At 34.3% G+C, this 24,734-nt stretch overlaps 1 protein-coding gene across 1 annotated transcript in view; it reads right to left on the bottom strand.

Annotated features, from left to right (window-relative positions):
• dpyda.1 (dihydropyrimidine dehydrogenase a, tandem duplicate 1) overlaps window positions 1-24,734 on the bottom strand; it is a 69,691-nt gene that overhangs the window by 11,773 nt on the left and 33,184 nt on the right. Inside the window, 2 exon segments of the mRNA XM_059524055.1 lie at window positions 4,814-4,931; window positions 14,386-14,410. Of these exon segments, the coding sequence (XP_059380038.1) occupies window positions 4,814-4,931; window positions 14,386-14,410 (143 nt within the window).

Raw genomic sequence — 24,734 nt, 5'->3', positions numbered from 1 at the left:
CAAGCAGGGAAGGGCTCCAGAATGATATTACCTGTCAGCCCGCTCTCAGACATCCCCTCCGCTGACTGACAGCTCCAGCCAGACACCCTTTATATACAGCTTGAGAGACAGAGTGAGAGCAAACGAAGAAAAACAACGGCAAACTGAAGTCAGAAGCGATAAGAAAGGGTGATGGAGGACAGAGAGGGCTATGAGAAAATTTGTTAGCCACAAAGAATAAAAAAAGGCCGTTTGATTGGTCCACAACGTGAAGGAAAGAAGACGAGAGCACAGAAGTCGCTGTGGTTGATAAAGCGGAGCCTAAGGGAGCGTTCAGTGAAAGACAAGTTTGTTTTTTTCCTTCTCGCCGAGGCAGTGAGCGTCGTCCTCTCAGGGGATGTGCGGTTGGTTTTTCGCTGCCATCTCTAAAACGCTGCGCTCAGGCAGTACAACACTGAAACTGTTTCCTGTTTGTGTGCCTGCTGGTCATCTGACTCACTTTCTCTGGGCTAGGCCGGACCTTGGGGGTATTAACACTTGTAAACAGCGGTCTGGCTGCCTGGCAGGACTATAATGGTAATGAAGCCTTCAGCAAGGTTGTCTTGCTTCACACTGTCAGGGGCCGACACAACACCCTGGTTAGGGAGACAGCAGAGCAGATGGAGCCACACTATCATAAGTATCATAACACTATCATTAATACCGGTGTGTTTTAAACCAGATGCTTTTCAAATCATAATTATGCTAGCCTACAAACACATCTTGAATACAGTACAGATGAACTACATGGGATATTAATGATCTCAACACTTTAAGTTAGGGAAAAGTAATTAAAGATACACAATAAAAAGGTATTAAACTATAAACTATCCTTTAAAACTAGAATGATGTTATGAGGAATAACCTTCAGAATGTATATATATATTAGGGGTGACCCCAAATAGTCGACGAATCGATGCTTTGATTCGAGGAGCCTGATTCAACTACAAATCTAACAGTCGAATATTCGGGGGGTGTTATTGATTATGCCATTTTGACTATATGGGGAGCTCAAATGTCTGATTTCATATAGAACTACCGGTTTTCTCCCAATAGGTTAATATACAACCTATTATGATAAAGCTGTAAGAATCTGAAAAGAAAGAAGCTTCAAATTAATATTTTAAAGTGTGTGAATAAATCCAGCCACCCCTATAAATTTATGTTTCACTTTCCATAATCAGTGACCGACAGAGGAGCATCTTGGCGGCAGGGATTTAAAACTTTACCAAGACTCAAACTGACACAGACAGAGACTGGATTTTTCGAACAGGTAGTGTACAAGTGATTTCAAAACATTTCAGCCGATGTATATCTATATCGTGGATATATTATTTACTAGATATAAGATGCATTTAGTTTTGAGTAAAGCACTTCATTGTAGTACTACGCTGATATCTCTTCAGCGCACAGCGCGAGCAGCTCAAACTACAATGCAGAATATTAATAACTATGACTGGGACTGCTATATACATACAATTATAATGAGAAGACCATTATACTAAAATGCTATGAATTTTTAGAGTTTAGCTGCCATGTTTCTGCACATTGTTTCGTAAAGAACGCGTCCACAAAAAGAGTTCGCATTCAAAGCCCTGTAGATATGTTCATGTGCATTCGGGCCCTTTTTGCTTAAGTCTTAATATTAACGTTATGTTGTATAAATAACGAAGCGTATTCTATATGAAATTATGAGTTGAATCCCACTGATTAAAAACTTGCTATCAAATGCGTAACACTACTGGTCATCTTCAGCGCGCACAGTTCAAAACAGAAATGCAGGACATTAACTGCTAACGTTTTAGGCTAACGTTATAATGAGAGCACTATCGTAAATTTTTTTTTAAATAAATAAAATTGTTAATTGTTATGGTTTCGCCGACGTTAAGTGTTAGCTATCTGTTCATCAAAACATAAAACATTATTTACCCCATTAATATCTGCAAGGTGTTCATTACACATTTTCCCTGTGTGTTAACATCAGTAATTACAGTACAGACCAAAAGTTTGAAAACATTAATATTTTCAATGTTTTTAAAAGAAGTTTCTTCTGCTCATCAAGCCTGCATTTATTTGATCAAAAATACAGAAAAAAATTTAATATTGTGATATATTATTACAATTTAAAATAATTGTTTTTAAATTTATTATACTTTAAATTATCATTTATTTCTGTGATGCAAAGCTGAATTTTTAGGATCATTATCACATGATTCTTTAGAAATCATTCTAATATGATGATTCATTATTAAAGTTGGAAACAGTTCTGCTGCTTAATATTTTTTCAGAACATGTGAAACTTTTTTAGGAAAAATAAAATAATATAAAATAAAAGAAGCTATGTTTTTAAAATATACATATTTTGTAATAACAATATACACTTCTGGTCAGTAATTTGGGGTCAGTAATTTTTTTTCTTTATTTTTTTTAAATAAAATCAATAATTTTATTCAGCAAGGATGTGTTAAATTGATAAAAAGTGATAGTAAAGAAAATATATTATTAGAATATATATTATTAGAATTTTTCTTTTATTTTGAATAAATGCAGTTCTTTTTAACCTTTTATTCATCAAATATATAAGACAGCAGAACTGTTTCCAACACTCATAATAAATCAGAATATTAGAATGATATATTTAATATATAATACATTTGAAATATTTAATATATGACAATTTTTTTTAAGTATATTCAAATAGAAAACTATTATTTTAAGTTGTAATAATATTTCACAATATTACTGTTTTTTTCTGTATTTTTGATCAAATAAATGCAGGCTTGATGAGCAGAAGAAACTTCTTTCAAAAACATTAAAAATAGTAATGTTTCCAAACTTTTGGTCTGTACTGTATGTTAGTCGAATATCTGACTTGAGTCTTGTTAATGTATTTTGCCCCGCTCCCAAACATATGATTCGACTATCAGTTGAATATCGGCAAGATTCGAAAATTCCGATTCGACTATGAAAATCCTTAGTCGTGCACCCCCCTAATATATATATATATATATATATATATATATATATATATATATACATATATATATATATATATATATATATACATATATATATATATATATATATATATATATATATACATATATATATATATATATATATATATATATATATACACACACATCAATTCAAACAAACAAAACAGGAAAGGCTACTGCATATTTTTTATGCAAACCCAAATTTTATTCAGGATTCTTTGATGAATAGTTAATACAAAAGAACAGCATGCATTTGAAATAGATTTTTTATTTATAAAAAAAAAATGTAGCATTATTAAAGTCAAAACTGTCACTTTTGACCAATTTAATGCATTTTAATAATAATAATATAAAAAATCTTACTGACCCCAAACTTTTGAACAGTACTGTAATTTAGTAATGCATTTCCGATAAAGGACCCTATTTGACAGAAGATCAAAAAACTGCACTTGGATTTACGCCGGCCACAAAATGTATTTTTAATATTTGCATAATGATTTCTTTTTATCACTTATCACCTTGCAAGAACTCCCATTTTCCTAAAAAAAAAAATACAAATCTGTTCTCCTGTTCACATCCATCTGACAGAGAAGTAGCTCGACTGTACAATAGCAGACATAAAGCACAATGCTCACATGGTCTAATGTTCATTGATTTTTCTTTCCCTCTCTCAGTTTACAAAAGACTGTCTGTCAAGCGAACATCCCCGTGACCCGTGCGCTCAGTGACTTTTCCTTCTTTCGAGCAGGAACCCTGAATGCAGCTCAGTGCCGCCTGGGGACACGCGGACCGTCGTGTATTTCTACACAACACTCCACATCTTTCCTCGGCTTTCCCAGCACCAATGTTATTGTTGCGCCAATTTCAGCACTAATGTCCTGTCGACATGAAAATGACTTGCACTTATCACTGCCTGCTTCTCTTTAGTATTATTCCTTCATTCCCCAACACTCATTTGGCATTAGCATTTAAACTATTGCGCTGAGCCGCCTTGCAGTCAGAAGCTGAGAAGTCGCAGCTAGCGCGTTAGAAAACGCTAGACGGGCTTCAAAGCTTTTCCCTCGGCTGGTGTATTAGCAGAAAGGCTGTGATCTGATAAAAGCCTTTAATTCGCCTCTTTGAAAGGAGTTTACTGAAGTTTGCTCATTTACATGCCGCCGAATATTCCTTGTGCACAAATAATGAGGGAGATTACCGAGGGCTGAACGTACACGTGAAGTACAAACCATTAAACGCGTGAACAGCTGCCTTTGTCAAATCTCATTTTGTGATTCTATATTTTTTTTGTTGCTGCTGTTATGTAAATGGCATGTGTGAAGAAAAAGATATAAAATGAACCAATTATTTTCTCCCCAAAGTCTAAGCTTGATTCAAACTTGGAAAAATTAAATCTGCATGGCGTACTTTAAACTTAGCACTCACTTTGCTCCAAGTGCTTCCTTTTACCAGGAAAAATGGTAAAACTGGAGCATAATGAGTAAGTGCGGCTCTATAATCTTCTTTCACCTTTGAGATTGCACAAGTGCAAGCGGCCACTTTGTGTATTGGGCAGCGCTGTTATTACGTGGATTTTTACGAACTAACAACAAGTAAATGGATGGATGCAAGTCCCCGGGTTTAGTGCTAATGCTGCATTAATGAGCACTTGTTTCTAAAGCTGTAGAATTATGGGAAATGCGTTTAGCTCCTTAATGGCATGTCGGAGGACTGTAATAAGGAAAACAACGTGAGAGGAAAGTTGGGGAGGGGTAATCATCAGTAAAAGGGTGTTGTAATACAGCTGTGAGGACTCTCACCCTTCCTTTGACTTCCTCTAGTGCGACCACAGGCTTTCGTTTCTGATGGTGGGCCGCTGGTGGCGAAAGGCCGTCCCAATCCTGGAGCTCCTCAAGGTTTTCAGATCGGTGCAGTAGTCTTCAATCACCGTGAAGTCCTGGTTTTGTACTGCACTGCACACCTATGTGAAAAACACAATTTTCTTTAATAACTGTATACTTCTGATCTGTGGTCTAGTGATTAGTGCACATAAGGGTAATGCAAGTTTAAATCCGACTTGCAACATTTCCCAATTCCATGTCCTCCAACATTCCTCTCCTCTCTTTACTACTACACTATAAATAAAAGGGCAAAATGTATAAAATAAAATAAAATAATAATAATTAAATTAATACCACAAATACCACATAAAATATATGAATAAATAAATAGATAGATAGATAGATAAATAAATAAATAAAAACATTTTTATAAACAAAATATAATAAATTAATGTATAGTAATTAATAAAATAAAATAAAATAATTTTGGAACACAAAAGCAGAAATGTTGCATGTACTGGCCATATAATGAAAAACTATTTACATGCAACAATTTTCAAAGATAGATAGACAAATAAACAAACAAATAAATATGTTTTTGAAAACATGTTTGGGGATCGCCATTATTTCTGGAGATACGTTTAATACAAAAAGAAGATATATATGGATAAATAATTAAAACACAGCATCAGATTTGTGATATGACAAGTGGTATTTTTGAATTTTTTATTTATGATACTTTTATGTTGTTTTTATTCATATGTGTGCTTGTCTGTCTGGATTCATTTGAGTAAATAAATAAATAATGGCATAATTTTGAGTTCTAGTAAACTATATTATTGTTGAATAAATATAAGGTTTGTAGGATTCAAACTTACAATCTTTCAGATATCAGATCAGACATTAATGACTACTTCATCACACATGAATGTCTACTTCAGCATGCACACTAAACAAACACATGCAAATAAATATGCATATCTAGGGACAGAGAGAAGCGGTGGTCATTAAAACATGTGCCATCCTTCAAAAGAAGCTTACAAAAGACAAACGTCAGCATGCTGAATCAAAGCAGTACTACGACGCACATGCTCTGAAATGCTGAATACAATTGACCTTAAGAGAAATCTAATTCATTCTCTCATTACCAGCAGGGCGCAGACGAGGCCGATAACGCAGAGCTTATGCTCACTCATCAAGCGCACGTCAGCACGCACCCGAACACTTTCCATTGAGTCTGTTACACTTCTGTAGCTCTGAGACTGTGATATGCAGCGAGTGCTTGAAGCCTGGCTTTGTGCAAGTGTCTACGGCACTTCAGATGGCAGTCACACCGCGTCTTAAGGAAGCAGATAAGACACACTTATCTCCTGGCGCTATCGTCGATCTGACATCAGCCCTAGTCGGCCCGAGAACTGCCTTCTTTCACAGGATTAGCATTCAGTCGCTTTGCAAATGCTCACAGCTGGTTCCTGACTCGACACGTAGACCTTTGGATCTTGACTCTTTCTGAGCTCGTATCTGATATCTGGGATTGGGTTTGATAAAAGGATCTTATTCATAACCAGTTCAAATTTTTTGAATGATTTTCATCCCTTTAACAGTTCTGAACATCTTGAACTTGAACGCCTGTGGTCCTCCATAGATGCAGATAGAAAAAAAAAAAGTGCACTAAAACCAATCATTCAATAAATAAATAAAAATATACAGTAAATATATGCTTTCTTTGTTGCAAAAATATATTAAGCATTTTAATTATATAAAAAGGTCTTACAATAACTAAAATAAATAAAAAGTAATGATGCTTTGTCATATAAAACTTCATGCACAATAATAAATACCATATATACTTACAGAGAGAGAGAATAAAAATGTATATATAATATACTGCATATATGTGAATTTTAATAACTTAAAATAAAAAGTAATACTGAAACATTCAAAGCAATAATTCAATTATATTATATATATATATATATATATATATATATATATATATATATATATATATATATATATATATATATGGTCCCGTATTTAGATTGTTTTAAAAATACTCAAAATTTCTGTGTTGCAAAAAATACATAAAACATTGCAATTATTTAAAATGCAGGCATGTATTACAATAACTAAAAGACATAAATAAGTAATGCTGCATTACAATTTGAAAGCAAGTTTATGCACAATAATATATACTGTGTACACACACACACACACACACACACACACACACACACACACACACACACACACACACACACACACACACACACAAATATATAATATAATAAACAGCACAAATTGGTATTATAATAACTTAAAGTAAACATATAAAAGTAAATAAAAAATACTGTAATATTCATGTATATATATATATTATTTACACCCACACACATAGAGAGAAAGAGAAAGTCCAATATTTTGATTCTTTTCAAAATGCATATACTTTCTGTTGCAAAGAATACATAGAACATTGCAATTATATAAAATACAGACATATATTACAATCGATCAATCAATTAATCAATACATACATAAACTGCTTTGCTGGTGCAATAACATTGACAATAATAATAATAAAAAATCAAATCCAATAAAATAAATAACATATGGGTAGAGAACCAATGGCATTATTTATACTTTATGCTAGTGTGAGTAGCATTCAATTTGCACATTCAGATGCTTAATGCTGAAATAATGCTGAAATAAATGGCACTTTAATTAAAAAAAAAACAAAACACTGTTTTTGTGTAGTGGGAAAGGAGGAGGCTGCAAATGAAATCATTAGGAATCCAAATCGTTAAGTGGAATCAGAACCAGAATCATTAAAATCCTAACAATTCCCAGCCTAACTCCCTCCTCCTCACACTTACAACGCAGGCTTTCTCAGGGGGAAGGAGCCGCAGATCATCGGCTGTGCTGCGTCATTTGTATATTTAAAAAATGAAATCCCACAAGGCATACCTCACGCTGAGAAAATGGAGGCATTTACCCTGGCTAACTCGTCTCTGGGAGATATGTTTTCATTAGGATTCTCATTTGCATAAAACTTGTTTCTCTCCCCGTCTACGCCACAGTTCGTATCTACACACCACAAACGAACGTTTGTTTATCGAACGACTCCAATTCGGTTTGATGACATTTCACCTTGATTTAACATCAACAAATACACGAGTCCACTGATGCCTGGCGAGTAGCTTAACAATTGATTCGTAATTATTGCGGTTAACAGAGCAGATGGACGTCAATAGGAGGATCAGGGTGGTCTATTTTCCAGCTATGGATAGATATGTGTAATGGCGATTTTTTTTCTCTATTTACAGGTGTATTTCAAGAAAAACGTGGGATTTGAGCTAACAAATGATTCATTATGAATCATGAAAAGAACTGAAAATAAGACTAAACGGTGTGATCCTTTGTCTGATGGGGCTGTAAAATCCCAGGCTTGTTGGTCTGTGAACAGGAGTCGCTGCCCATTATTGCTTTTCATTTGATGAAGAACATCAAAGATATCCGGACCCGGAGTATTTAGCACTAATGTGGCTGAGTCCAGAAATAAATATGAAGTGAGAATTTCTAAGTAGTTTCCAGACAATTGAGACGGCAGGTTCTTTTTATCTGCTCTGAAAACTGTGGTGGTGCATTGATTTTGACTCCTTCTGAGATCTCAGCTGCTTTTAGATTCAGCGCTCCTGCTCTTTCTATCTCCCACTACCCTCATCTTGCTCTCTCTCTCTCCCCCTCCTCTTTTTCTATCTGCTCTTTTATTTCCCGCAATAAAATCTTGGCATTTAGCCGTGTGCCATCTCCCCCTTAAAGAGATTCAGTTTGGCAGCCAAATGTTACAATGACTATGCATGAAGCTCTTGTCCTTTTTGATTTGCACAGACTGACCAACACACCGGGAAAGTACGAGCAACTGATATTTTCTCTAGTGTTTCAGGTAAAAGACTGTATCTTTATCGAAGTCACTGGAAGTAAATATGTTTCACGAGCCACTGAACCAGGGGACTATGTTTAGTCAATACAGTCTAGTTTGGTGTCTGACAAGAGGGTGTAACCTTTACCCTTTTGTCTATAGATATAAACAGTGATTCTTATGTTTGTTGTGTGTGTGTGTGTGTCTGTAGTCACACTTATTTAAAAGGAATAGTTTACCCCCCCAAAAATAAAATTCTCTCATCATTTACTCACCCTTATTTAGTTCCAAACCTTTATGGCTTCCTTTCTTCAAAACAAAACAAAACAAAACAAAACAAAACAAAACAAAACAAAACAAAACAAAACAAAACAAAACAAAACAAAACAAAAAAAACAAAACAAAACAAAACAAAAAACAAAACAAAACAAAAGTTGCAACACGGCCTTGTTGTATTTTTGTATTATTTTTTTTTTAAACAAATAAATACTGCAAACATTGCAGTTTAGTATGATAAAACAAATTATTTAAAAATGTTGTACATGTTATGAAAATACATAAACTCTATTGCTCTGTAATGTTCTGTTTACAATTTGGATTATATATATATATATATATATATATAAAAGTGTTATTTTTTTATTTTTTATTTTTTAACTAGGATACTATATTGTAATGTAATTTAACTGCAAACTAACAACTAAATGGCTTTGTGCTTTCTTGGGCAGATTCCAACAAATAATCTGCTCAATAAAAGATTGATGTGTTTCTATAGTAGCATCAAACAATCTAAAACAAAAATACAAAATCATTATGCTGTCTGGGTCCTTTTATAAACACAAACTCTCTTTTTTAAATGTTTAATTTAAATTATATTACTTTAAAACTGAAATGTTTCAAAAACATTGCAGTTTGATTGGAGGTTTGTGACATTAGACATTATGTTGATGTTATGAAGCTACTTAAACAAAACCAAAAATGTAAAGGTTGTGTAAAAATACATATTTGCAACTAAAATTATCAAAAATTTACCTAAAATTATCGAAACACAAACTGTATGTCATGCTCTGGTTTAATATGTTTAAAATTCACAGAGAACATTATACTTTAACATAATCTAACTGCAACCAAAAAGCAAGACTGTAAAAATATATATTTTTTGAAAAATATCCACTAATTTAGAATGTTACTGTAAAGTAAGCTAACTGCAACCAAAAGGAACAGTGTAAAAGCATTGTGTGCTTTCTGGGGTGGATTCTAACCGCATTGCTTGTTAAAAGCTCGCTTTGTGTTGTCGACAAATCTTTTGTTTTTCAACCCTCTCTATGGAAACATTTAGCAGTTTGAAACGAAATTACAAAATCCTGATGCTTTCTGGGCCACAAGTCATTTTTACTACTTGATGACTGTCTCTTTATTGCAGCTCGCAACTGTTTACATGCACCGGGAAGGACCCAAATTACAGTGTGGATCATTAAGATTGAACCAGTTCTGCCATTAGTGAAATATTGCTCCATTGCCCCCAAAGACCTCCCTATGAAAACGCTGTCCTGATCTCCTACAGCTGCCACTAAATGTAGCTATTTTACTGTCTCATTATGACAGGTGAAAATCTATCATAACAGCCCAATCTTATTAAAGCAGCAGACATTATACTTTACAACAACACCGTGAGTGTTTGACATCATTGCTTCAGTAAATGAAAGTCATTTGACTGTGTTATGGTTTTTTTTAAGCAAGGAGCATTCCAAGATCTTAGTTTTTTTTTTCTGGAATAATAACAGGCTCTAAACACAGGTGGGTTACTTTTACACTAACACACATGAAAGTCAATACAGCACCACGAGGAGCCCCGGATCCCCTACAGGGTGATTGCAAAGTGATGTATTTGGTAATGAATCAACTAAAGAGAATCGATCGACAAGCAGATCAAATTAGATGTGGTAGAATAAAGTACATGGGCTCGCAGAAACCCGGTAACATTTCAGAGATGTAGGTTATCAGCTCGCCTGGTTTTTCAAATGATGCTGTATAATGTGAATCAAGGCAGAAGCAAGCTTGCTTTTGAAGACATTTCATCATATTTACTCACCCTCTTGTTGTTCCATACTATATGACTTTCTTCTGTTGAACACACACATAGACAGTATATGTATATATATATTTAGATTTAAGACATATTTGGATTAGAAAAATTGATCTCTAACAGGATTATTATAGCTAACTAAAACTGAAACTGAAATTTAAACCATTAAAAAAAGTTGCTTGTTATTTTATTTCTGTTGTTAAGGCGATATTTCTCATTTTAGTTTTACTAACTAAAATTAAAACCATTATTAAAAATATTTTATAAACATCAAAAATAAAATGTTTCAGAAACATTTTCTACATTGTTGGTTTCCTGTAAGTATATATATATATATATATATATATATATATATATATATATATATATATTTTTTTTTTTTTTTTTTTCTGCAAAACAAAGAAAGTTATACAGGTTTGGAATTACACGAGAGACTGAGCAAATTGTATATTATTTATTTTTTTAATTTTTAATTATTATTATTTTTACAATTTTGGGTCTAATATCACTAAATATAAACATGCATACTATAAACACTAACCCCCGGTTTCACAGACAAGGCTTAAGCCTAGTCCTAGACTAAAATGCAAGTCTGAGTTGTTTCAAATGAAAGAAACTTGTACTGATTGATCTTAAAATATATCAGTGCCTTTGTTTTGTCTCAAGATGCACACCAGTAATGTTTTTTTCTAAGGCATGTTTATAAAAATTACTTAAATGTCCTAATTGAACTATGGCCTAATCCGGGTTTAGGCTAAACCCTGTCTATGAAACCAGGCCTAACACTTTTAAAAGTTTTATTTAAATGTTATTTTGAAATTAAATGAACAAATTCAGTTAATTTCAGTTTCAGTTTTAGTTAGCTATAATAACCCTGTTAGAGATCATTTTTTCTAATACAAATATGTCTTAAATCTTAGTGATGTACAATTTGCAAATGATTCATTTTTGGATTACTCAATTATAAAACCAGGTTGATTAAATACCGGTAAGTACTTTTAAGAATGAACCATCCTGATGAACTGATTTGCTAAAATGAACATCTCAAACTCCAAATGCCAATCTCAATTTTCTCAATGCGAATCTGAGCCACTGCGACGTCCATGACCCATGTCGTATGTGGAAGAACCACAGCGCTCAACTCTGAGTTATGATTTTAATAAAGAATATACTGTTCTCCAAGATCCCGTGCATCATTTGAATGAAAGGATTTGTCTTTTCTGCACACATTCGCTTGACTTTTAGAGAAATTTAAAACTGAAAGACTGCAGGTATCACCCCAGCTCTACACGATTATCTTTACGGTTTCGCAATTCTCTCAGTTAATGGGATATATCAGGCTCCAGTACCGACATATCCTATATCCTGTCTTCAATAACCATGAAAAGTCAAAACTCCACAGGTTCAACACTATTCGATCCAGAGAAATCAATACAGGATATGAATGGACTTCATTACATTATTTGTTCTTGGGAGAATACTTTTGATGCGGCGCCGAATCGATGCGTCTCCTTAAAAACAATAGCGTGAGTGCCTACAGCGTTTGTGTTTACACCGAGACGCTTCGTGTCTTTTGAAGAGCCTGATTCTCTCATTCACTTCTTCCATGTCACTTCAGTTCTGACAACAAGTCTCGCTGATTGCAACAGTTCGAATTACAGCACATTCACTTTATGCTTTTCCAAAAGGTGCTTCGTTCTCCATTGACCTGGGCCTGACCTGAAATCGACAGGCGTGTGTAGAACGAAACCAAGCCAGGCCCGGTTGAGCAGGTTTTATCCTGGAGGATAAAACATGGCAAAGGATCTGGAGAGGAAGCAGCAATCAGACGGATGCGTGTTGCACGCGATCTCTCAGCAGTCAGATGCTTTGATGTTTTTGAAAAGACGCGTGTGTTCTCCGCAAACTCATCTTCCACATCCAAACCCCACGATTCACAGCACTAATCCTCGACTAAACCCAAAATATTAACACAAAAACACATTTCCTTTCATCGCTCGCAGGAACATCTCTAAAGCAGGAAAAGCATCACAAATAGTGATTATATTGTGTAAGATGAAATACAAATTATGGCTTTTTAAAGGCGGCGGATCTGTAATTGAAAGCATTATGATTCTATCAAGAGCCCAAGTTATTCTGTAATTAAATTTTCATATTAACTCAAAGGACAAATGTCTGAATGCAAAAAAGCTCTTCAGATCCCAAGTGTTCCCGGTGAACAGGTAGGAGAGGGAAAGACATTAAATCAACCCTTAAAAATAGTAAATGCATTTATTCAAAGATAGAGAATCAATTTGCATACAGATTCACTATTTGATTACTCCCTAGACACAAGCAAGCCATGATGTGGAGAGTTTAGAAACACTTTTCAATCTGCGATATAAATATTATGCTTAACTATACTGTATCTCATTGAGGACAAAGTTTTCTAATTAAAACTTTGTATACAGCCGAGACGAATGCAGGGCTGACAATACCAATTAAAAGTAATTGCGTATCAATGCACAAACACAATGCACACCAAGACAAATTGTGTCATAAACTACAACCATACTCTGACTTGAGTTGCACTGATTATTAATTATGGTGACGTCACACAACAAGCAACCTTTTCCAGGGTTTGATGATGAGTTCGAGCAGCGCTGTGGTTCTAACGAGCTATATTTTATAAAGGAATAATGTTCTTTAATATGAATGAAAGCTATTATAAAGCAATACACTATTTGAGAGAGTGAGGAAAATCTTGCATATAAAAGTAAATAATTCAAAATATAAATCAGACATGCAAAATGAGTCTTTACTGCTCATACTGACGGAAGTCGTGGCCTAATGTTTAGAGAGTCGAACTCGCAATCGAAGAGTTATGAGTTCGAGTCTCAGGTGAGGAGAGTGCATGTACAGTTCTCTCTCCACCCTCAATACCATGACTAAGGTGCTCTTGAGCAAGGCACCGAACCCCCAACTGCTCCCCGGGCGCCGCAGCATAAATGGCTGCCCACTGCTCCGGGTGTGTGTTCACGGTTTGTGTGTGTGTTCACTGCTGTGTGTGTGCACTTTGGATGGGTTAAAAGCAGAGCATGAATTCCGAGTATGGGTCACCATACTTGGCTGAATGTCACGTCACTTTATTTAATACACATATTTTTTATTAACATTGTTGACCTTTTTTCTATGCACAGCCTCTTTATACTCTTTATAATATACAATCATCATTAGATCCTATTTCACTTCATATTTGTAAAAGTACATGGAATGCTTTCATGAAAAAGTCCACATGGCCTTTTTATATCAATATTATATCAATATCTTCAGCCCTACACCCAGCTTCTTCTTTTTTTTTCTTTTCAGTTTCATTTGAATTAAGTGCTAATATTAAACATCCTGATGTGATTTTGCACAGTGTCTTGGACTGAGACTTGACCACGTATCTGTTACACTGTGGCTCCTGCATGAAGGAACTGCAATCTGGATTCTGCAGAAAGGATGCCCCAGGTGGCCAGAATGTGAAAACCGAGAAGAATTTTCTCTATGACGGATACTGCTCACGATGCGATTGGCCGGATGGCTTTTTCTGCATAGACGCAAGCAAAAACAATCATATAAATGTATTGTTATCCACTGCAACCACTTTTGAATTAAAATAAAATAAAATAAAATAAAATAAAATAAAATAAAATAAAATAAAATAAAATAAAATAAAATAAAATAAAATAAAATAAAATAAAATAAAATAAAATAAAATAAAATAAAATAGATCAATGTGAAGATCTCTGATCTCGGGTGGATGGTCTACAGCTGACATAAATTATGTTTGTTTAAAAGCATCTCAACTTCTAAAATTTCAGCTGAGTTTCTCTAGGGAGCACTGCACCTCCTTACATTACACCCTTTATTTATTTACCTGAGTCGCAATGTCTTGAATAAAATTAAAACCTCTGATCTGATCCCGCTGACAGACGGGGCCATTTATCACATTAGATTTAACTTCATTTCACTGGCAGCCTTTTTTTCCCCTCATTGATCAGTGGGAGACATTGTCTCTCCTCATTTGGCGCTGGTGTCACTAAAGACAAAGAGCGCGGGCCAGCGCTCTCTCCCTCACGCTAAATGACCCTTATTAATGATACGGAGGACTCGTGTTAAAGGAACACAGTCTCAGTCCATCTTCCCTGAAAAAGCATGCAAAGTTAATGGCATTTCCATATATATTACAGAACATGCGTAACATCAGCCAAAAAATAAATAAAAAATACATTAGATGCACATGCATCCATAAATTTAAATAATAATGAAAATAACTCATGGAAAGAAAAATCCAAAAATGGGATGTTTTTTTTTTTTTTTTTTTTACATCTTATTTGTGTCCTATACACAGTAATGAAATGGAAAGCATATGCTTCTAAGACTTTTGTTAATGTCTCAGGCTTATTATTGGGAGTATTACTGTGAGTAAAAGATCTAAGCAATATCTCTTACATATCTCATTTAGATCTAAAAATCTCAACCATGTTTTAAACTGTGGTCAGATTTCCTAAGATTTGCAATAAAAAAGTCAAGAGATTTCTTAAAATTTCTCATTAAAAGATATCTACTGAATTTGCTCCTAGTTAGGGTTTAGGATCTGAACAAACACAGAAAGTTAAGTATTAAACTTTTTACACCCACATATTTTAGATATATAATATATTATAATTTTATACCAATTTTATACCTATATATCCTCATAGAACCTTTCATAAACAGTACTTAAAAAGACAGTGTTTTTCTATCTAAAGAAGCTCTTTCCACCATAGCAAACCTGAAAAAGGTTTCATGCATGTTAAAGGTTCTTCACTGAACCATGCCAATAAAATCCTTTAGCTTTAAAAAAATGTTCTTCAAACTAGGAAAATATGGTTCTTTAAAAAAAAAAAAAAAAAGGTTCTTTTGGGGAACCAAAAATGGTTCTTTTATGGGATTACTGGGAAAAAAAGCAATCCGTATAAAAGTATTGACAGTTTTGTTCATTGTTAGTTCATGATACCAAATAACAAACTGAATATTACTGCAAAATGTTTCAAAATTTTTTGTAGAGAAACATAATGACGGTGGAATAAAAATTCCTCTTAAAATGAATTTAAGTACATCCGCACAGTCAGTCTATCTTCTGCGACACCATTCTGTGCACAAGCCAATAAAAACATTTGAAAAGCCATGTAATATACTGACACACATTCTAGTCTACTTTGTCAGGGGACACTTAGCAGGTCTGCCAGCTGACACTCAAATCTAATCCAGGGGATTTAAATGGAAGGAGGAACCATATTCAGTGGCCATGCAGGAAACGCGTCTCAGGAGGAGATACTGACACCTCTAATTGCATTAGAAATGGATGAGCTACTCTCAACGACTGCAGCCTCTCCACAGGTAGAACCCTGTCACCCCTGCGCTGTATACAAACACGGAAAAAAGTAATTTGCTTTTATGAGGCTCCGATGAAAAAAGAAATGAAAAAAGAAGAGGGGGAGGGGAAGAAAGATTGACAGGTGGCGTCAAGCTCCATCACGACCCTCGTTTTCTTATTGGGAAACAACAAGCCTCGTCAATGTTGTGTGTTGTCTTGCAGAAACCATTGTCAGGTCACTAGAGGGTCTGTGTTTGGCGGATGGAGGGGGGAAGGAGAAAGCTTCTCATCTTTGGTCTGTCCGAGGCGCTTACTAAACCTGTGCACGTCACACCTGCTATTCCAATGAATAATTCAGAGCACAGACGGATGTACGGAGAAATCAGACAGGACACGAGGCCTAGAATTTGGCATCATCAAACATGAAGAAGAAGAAAGGCAATAGGAGAAAAAAAAATCACGTACAAGGAGAGGCAATTAGGGAAATACACACAGACCTGACCTATGGTATGATAATGAACATCCTGTCTAACTCCCTCAAGCGTACACACACTCGCACAGACAGAGAATGCCGGGAATGGTAATTGAAGCTGAGGAAATATACAAGAGCTGTTCATTTGTATCAGAAGAACATAAGATATTGACGCAGAAGGGCTGCAGAAGGTTTCACCAATCTGTATTTCATGGATGAAACCGAAATGTGGAATCAGATGTGAGAGGAATTAGAAGGAGAAGTCATGGAGAAGGAGATAAAAATGTAGATGAAAAGCAGGAGCTTGAGGGCATGGTGGAGACGTCAAACACGCACACCCATCATTAGCATACTGTGTTAATGACTAATGGGTAATGCTCACGCAGAACACCAGAGAGAACGGCCCAGCTTCACTGGGTTTGCTGTAAATATTCCTCTTCCATATCTATATATTCGGATTTCCATAATGAATGGAATTTGCTCAGGCCAGTGATGCATTACTGTTGGTATTGCCCAAACTTTTACACTCTCAATCAATTTTACTTGTCATTGTCTGGTACAAATTTCAAAATGAAAAGCCTAAAAGCTTAAATATAGATACATTTCCTTGAGAAGCAAAATTGCACAAGCTATTACAAGTTATAATAGTGTTAATTACAAGTAACCTAACTTAAGAAGAGAAGCTTTAACTTGATAAGCAAAATTGTATTTGTTTGTTTTTGGATAATTAATTGCCGAGTAACTTGTTTGAAGCATAAACCTTAAATATAAATATATAATATATAAATATAATATAAATATATTATATAAATTGATAAATATTTAAAGTAATAAAATATTTTGGGTAAAAAGAAAACTATATATATATATATATATATATATACATAAGTGAAAGTGATGTGACATACAGCCAAGTATGGTGACCCATACTCAGAATTCGTGCTCTGCATTTAACCCATCCAAAGGGCACACACACAGCAGTGAACACACACACACACACACACACACTAGTCTGGCTCTGAATACACACACAGACAAATCACTGGTCACAAGTGGGGATGTTGCCGATCAAATTATTTAGGCTAATCATCAACATTCACAAACCACTGTCCACTGTTATTTTTACCAGAAAAGAATGCAACAAGCTCATAATCACGACTTCATAAATGGGAAATAGGAAGATTCCGATAGCACGTGAAGATGCGGTGACACACGGCTCTCTCACAATATATTACTGTACACATCTATCACATTTGCTGCTCAGAAATATTCACGCAATCACACTCACTGATCTATATATAACTGAATGGCCCACCTCTTCAAACCGAGCAGGGACTGCTAAATGGAGCGATCACACTAGTCAAACAAACCAGGATTTGGGGGTTAAGACTGCCTCGTGTGAGCACACCCTAATTATTCTCCTGCATCCCACACACACAAGTCTCTACCCGCCCATCAAGAGTTTTCCTGCGCCGAACCCTGCTGCGAAGGGTCCCGCGATCATACAGGTCTCTAATAGGAAGGTGCCTGTTATAATATTATGATCGAGGCTCTAGACTCTAAGCATAACTTGTTTTTCTATAAATGTCCTGGCAGTGACAAATAGCTTGTTTTATATTTAATTTCATTTCATTAATGTTATAAGTTAAGATTAACAAAAAATATTTTAACTGCTACTATGTAAAATAAATACTGCTGTAAAAAAGCACATTATTTGTTTAAAGTGTTTGCAAACCAAAAGTTATTGCACTTTTGTTCATATAGCAGTACTTTTAAATGAAAAAGTGCACAATACACTACATTTGATAATTACATTATTAGTTTTGTGCATAACAATGCAATAAATTGCGATAATCGCAGACAATCATGTGATTTATCATGATTAAAAAATTTTATCGTTGCCCAGCACAATTTTTTTTGTTACATATAAATATTTTTAAATAATAACTAATTTTGGGTAAAAAATAATAAATTATATATATAATAAATTATAAATAATAATAAATTATATATATATATATATATATATATATATATATATATATATAAATATTTTAAAATAATAAAATATTTCAGTAGAAAGAAAAACATCCGCTGTCTTTCCTGACAGTCACATAAGTATAATAAGCAATTTCTATGAATAGCTGATTTCATGTTACAATTATAGCATCAGAAGACAGTGAACGTGTCTCGTTTAAATGTGATGTAATAAAAGACTTAAGATAACTCTGACATTTTGGGAAAATGTCATCAGTTCACCTTTTCTCTTTGATGAAATGACGGCATTACATTTACACAATGATCCGATTAAACAAAGTAACGTGCCAGAATCTGCTGAAAAAAGCAGGGGCCACAGAACCTTCACTGTCTCAAAAACATCAAAACATCTGCTGACACGCTAACCAAACCCCCAACCACCCCCGCCCCCCCCTCCCATTCCCATCCCCATCCCCCCCCCCCCCCGCCAAACAAAAACTAAATGCAAACTGCAAAAAATTTGAATTTATCTTAACGCAGGACACAATGATGCAACATAGTATCTAGTGGTCAGGGATTGATGCATAATTCAGAGATCTTGTAAGCATGCTGGGTATCTGTGGTCAGTTGAGGCCAAAGCATGTTTTGAAGTGTGTGTCAACCTCAGCAGAAATGTCCTTTCACGACATCACTGACAAAACACAGTGCGTCCTACAGCTGAGAAACTCACTCAAATAATGATTAATGAATGAGCAAAGGATAAAAAAAAAAACACCAAAAAAAAAAAAAAAAACCTTACACTTTACTCTGCAAGTGCATAATTAAAATATACATTTGCTTCTTGGTACACTAGCTGTTCTAGACAGTGGCTGAGGTATTTCAAAGCATTCTGTAGATTTGGAGAAATGTAGTATTACAATACTTGCTCACCAATGGATCCTCTGCAGTGAATGGGTGCCGTCAGATTGAGTGTACAAACAGCTGATAAAAACATCACATTATACCACACCACTCTAGTCCATCAATTATTGCTCTGTGAAGTGAAAGCTGAACAATTTAATTTAATGTGATGTTTTTATCAGCTGTTTGGAGTCTCATTCTGATGGCATCCATTCATTGCAGAGGATCCAGTGATCTAATGCTACATTCCTCCAAATCTGTTCCTGACGAAGAAACTAACTCATCTACATCTTGGATGGTCTTAGAGTGAGTACATTTTCAGCAACTTTTATTTTAATAAAACCAACAGATTCAGTTATTTATGGACTTAATGCCTGAATCAACAAACACAATACAGGTTACTTAAAATAAGAACACAACCCTTATTATTATCTGGATAGTAGCAACATAATGTTGCAGAAATCAGAAAAGTTACGGTACAAGTTAATACACAGTTACCTCTAATCAAAAGCAGGTATTTGTAATTATAAAAATCCACCCACAAAGGAAGGCATGGGGGTGGATGATGTGCTGTAATTAACACTTAAACTACTCATTATTACTTTAAGACGTGCAGAGCCATGTACTGTAACCTGTTCTAAATTTTTTACTTATTTAACACTAATCCAATTATGATGCAAATGAGGACAAAGCATGCACTGAAATCACTCACACTACTGCATAAATAAATCAACACTTATGAATATATATTTATAGATTACGGAAAAAAAACTCTCTTTTAAAAAGCTTTCATTTAATTACATTTGATTGTGACAAAGAAATATTGCAGAATCTTCTTTGTTTCTACATCATGACATTTACTTGTTTAAGGTTTCAATGTCCTATATTTGAAGGTTTAAATTAGAGGTGGAACACAAAACTTTGTGGCCAATTGTCTACTGTTATTTTTAACAGAAAAGAATGCAACAAGCTTGTAATCATGACTATAAGTTGGAAATAGAAAGTTTCTGATAGCATGTGAAGACAGCAGAGAAGCGATCTCACTCAACACAGTGGAGTGAATCGTTTTGTTAACTTTGTGGTTTATTTTGAGTTGAATGGGATGCGGTAACAAGCTTTTGCTGTTTAGAAATATTCACAAAATCATGCAGCATGTATCAGAAGATCTGCACTCCGGCGCGGTTAGCGTTTACACTCACTGATCTAGTATATATAACTGAACTGCTCTCTTGCCCACGATCACACTAGTCAAACGAACCAGGCTTTGGGGGTCAAACTATAAAATATTTTCTATAAAAATGTAAATGACCTGGCAGTGACAAATTGCATGTTTTATATTTAATTTAATTACATCAATGTTATAAGTTGAGATTTAGGCTACAATAAATATTTTAACTGCTGCTATTTAAAAGGAACTGCTGTAAAAAGCACCTTATTTGTTTTAAGTGTTCACAAACCAAATGTTATTACACATTTGTTCATATAGCAGTAGGCCTACTTTTTGAATGCATTATTAGTTTTGTGCATAGTTTAATCGATTAATCGCAGACTAAAATGTGATTAATCGCGATAAAAATAAATAAATTAATTAATCGTTGCCCAGCACTAGTATTTATATATACATAATAAGTATGCACAGTACACACACATATATTATGCAAACACAAAGTTTTCTTTTGAATGTGATTAATCGTTGACAGCACTGTTTCTTTTTTTTTTTTTTTTATAAATTATGAACTTTTATTCAGCAAGGATGCATTAAACAGATCAAAAGTAACAGCAAACATGTTTATAATGGTATAATTATTTATTTCCACTCATCAAAAAAAAAAAAAAAGAAACAAACAAACAAAAAGAGAATAATAAGAAATGCACCAAAATCTGCATATTAGAATGATTTCTGAAGGATCATTTGACACTGAAGACTGGAGTAATGATGCAGAAAATTCAGCTTTGATATTACAGGAATAACATTTTTTAACATATATTCAAATAGAAAATGTATTTTAAATTGTGATAATATTATCACAATACTACGATTTATATGGTAATTTTTAAAAATCAAATAAACAAGGCTTCTATCAAAAATATAAACAACTAAAATCTTACCAATCCCAAATTTCTGAGTGGTAGTGTATTATTACGTATTATATTTATTTAATATATCAACCTGATTTAACCTTATCCATCAATTAGTCTACAATAAGAAACTGAATACTGACAAGCTGATGCCACAGTCTCAAGCTCATATTTCTATTTAATTTATCTTTGACTGTTTGGTCTCTTTACTGGCTCGATGGACACAGAAGTGATTGACAATCTAATTCAGCGAGTGCGTTATAGATGCCGCTTCTGCTGTGTGTTCTTATCATTAGCAGTTAGCCTATGGTTAGGTTCACAGCCCACTGCCACTCTCCGCCCATAAGATTTAAGGGCCTGCCCTTTGGAGAATATTTAACATAAAATTGTATTCTTGACAGCGGTGAGAAATCCGGCGAATTTAATTAATCAGACCTACTGTACCGTGCTCTGTCCAACACGGCAGGCCGCAAATTAAAGATCCGAGAGCTCCCTGCATCCTTTATCATATCACCTCTGCTCCGTACGCACTGATCTAGCTAGATGCAATATGAAAAAAAGCTAAAAGGAAAACACAAGCAAACAAACTCAACATATTTCCCAAGAGCAAAGATGCATTTATGACCTGAGCAAGAACCACAGATTCGGAACTTGGACTGTTTTTCTTCTTTATGCGGCGCCGCATCTGTGCCCAAACTCTCTGAGGATTGTTTAAGTATTAAAGGAAAACTGTGTGTACTCAGAGTGTGAGCTTTTACATTTGATGCTAATGTGGCTGAAAGCACAGCGGGTGACCGCAGCGCTCAAACGTGCCGGCGTTCTCTCACTGTCATTACTGAAAGATCACGCTTCTGTTACCTTCAGCATGACCATCACCACAACAAGCACATAGAATGAGGCATTATGGGTATGTGGGGAAAAGATGAGGTGAAATTGGAGCTCCAGGGGTTAGAAAGTGCTGCACAGGTGTGTTTCTCTGAGGGTTGAAGGAATGAATTCTTAGTGATAAAATGTTAAAGAAATACTTCATACATAAATCGGTTATTCACTCTTTCAAATCCATATGATTTTCTTTCTTCGGTAGAACATAAATATTTTTGAAGAATCCACTCTTTTCACTGTAGTAAAAGTATTGAAGTTTAAACAATTGTGATTTTTTTTAATCTCAGTTTGGGCTTTTTTTTTAAATTGTGAGTTTATATCCTGCCATTTTTACCATTCTGACTTTCCCCCCTCAGAATTCTGAGTATGCATGTTATAATTAAGTGTTTTCTTCCACAAAATAAAAATATTTGCATATTTTTATTTTAAACATTTTTCTTTCTCATAAGTTAACATCTTCCAATTCTAACTTTTTTTTTTGTTAGAAATGCTACTGAATTGTCAGGCATAAGCTTAAAAATAATAATAAAAAAAATAAAAAAAAACCTTTTTCAAATATATGTAAGCTTTTTTCAACCATGGGACTTAAAAAGAAAAAAAAAGAGGTAATTGTGAATTCTTAACTCTGAATTCTGACTTTTTCTTGTAATTCTAAGTGTATATATAGCAGTTCTGTTTTTTTTCCCTGCATCTGCGAGTTTATATCCAGCAAATCTGTATTTGCAAATGATAAAATCCGGTTCTGAGGAAAAAGAATTCGGACATTTTCTTACAAATATGAGTTCATATCACAACATTCTGACTTTATAATTCTCAATTGCAAGTTTATATCAGAATTACAAGATAAACTGTAACACTTATTACTAAAAAAATTATTTAGTGGCAGAAACAAACTTCCATAGAAATAAGATTTCATAAATAGTCAGTTAAGACCGTCACAGAAGACAAAGTCACAAAGATTTGCAACAACAACCGGGTGAGTATGACAGAGTATTCATTTTTGGGTGAACTGTCCCTTTAAAGAAGAGGAAAAGAAGTGGAGGGGCATAACTGACACAGTGAGGGTCTCTCATGGGAACAACATAGCGCTACATTCTCTCTCTCTCTCTGAAAATGGGAGGCAGACAGGCAAACACATCCATGGCCACATGCTGCAGCTCTCAAAGGGGCCCTGATTCCACCCACTCCATGACACTGTGCTAATGCACTCTCAGGAAGGTCAATACTCACACAAACACACACACGTACACGCGTCTCAGCGCTCTGCTCAGCTATTGAAAGGAACCTCCCAGAGCACTTTTAATTGTCAGTCGCTACAAGTCAAATACAGACAAGCTGGAGTGAATCAAAAATCCATTAAATGGAAAATTTCAGTTGAAAAAGGAAGGTTATTTTTTATAATTTTAGTTAGGTAGGTCAACAAGATCAAAGGACGAGGCCTTCAATTTTAAGTTCAACATAACTTCTTTTTATGTTTTTATTTTGAATTTTTTGGCTGCGTGGATATATAAATTACTAAACTATTCTATTCTATACTGTACTAATCTATATTATACTGTTAGGGCTTTTAAATAGGTTTTCCAATTAAAAATGTTAATTGAATAAATTATGATGTTGACATGATATGCTAAATAATTAATCCAATTACTTAAATCTACAAGGGAGCTGCAGCAATAAGAAAAAAAAACTAAAAAACCTAAACACTCACACATGGTTCTAAAATGAAATAATAATATCAAATAAAAGCAAACTAAGGAATAATAATAATAATAATAAATCAAACACATTTCTAAAACAAGACAAAGCAAAACAAAACAAAAGCAAGCTTAAAAAACCCTAAAAACTCATACATTCTAACAGAAAATAATAAGATAAAATAAAATCAAACTATAAGGAAGAAACAAATTGAACGCTAATACATGGTTAAAAAAGTAATAATAAAAAAAATAAAATAAATAAAATACATCTAAGGATAAAACTTAAACACTTTCACACATGGTTCAAATAAATAAATAAATTAATAAATAAAGCTTAACTGTATTTAAACTCATTTATGAGCAGCTTGTAGCTTGGACAACTACTTACACTATACACAAACAATAAATCTAAACTACTATAACTAACCCTATACGATATTGAATCACACTGCAATAACACAAATTTTCCTGTTGTATGCTAACACTGTACTGTAATACACTCCAC

The sequence above is a fragment of the Carassius carassius genome, chromosome 35 (assembly GCF_963082965.1).
Source record: "Carassius carassius chromosome 35, fCarCar2.1, whole genome shotgun sequence".
In the NCBI taxonomy this organism is placed as follows: Eukaryota; Metazoa; Chordata; class Actinopteri; order Cypriniformes; family Cyprinidae; genus Carassius; species Carassius carassius.
Note: the sequence above shows the minus strand (reverse complement) of the source record. Positions and strands in the feature narration are given on the sequence as shown.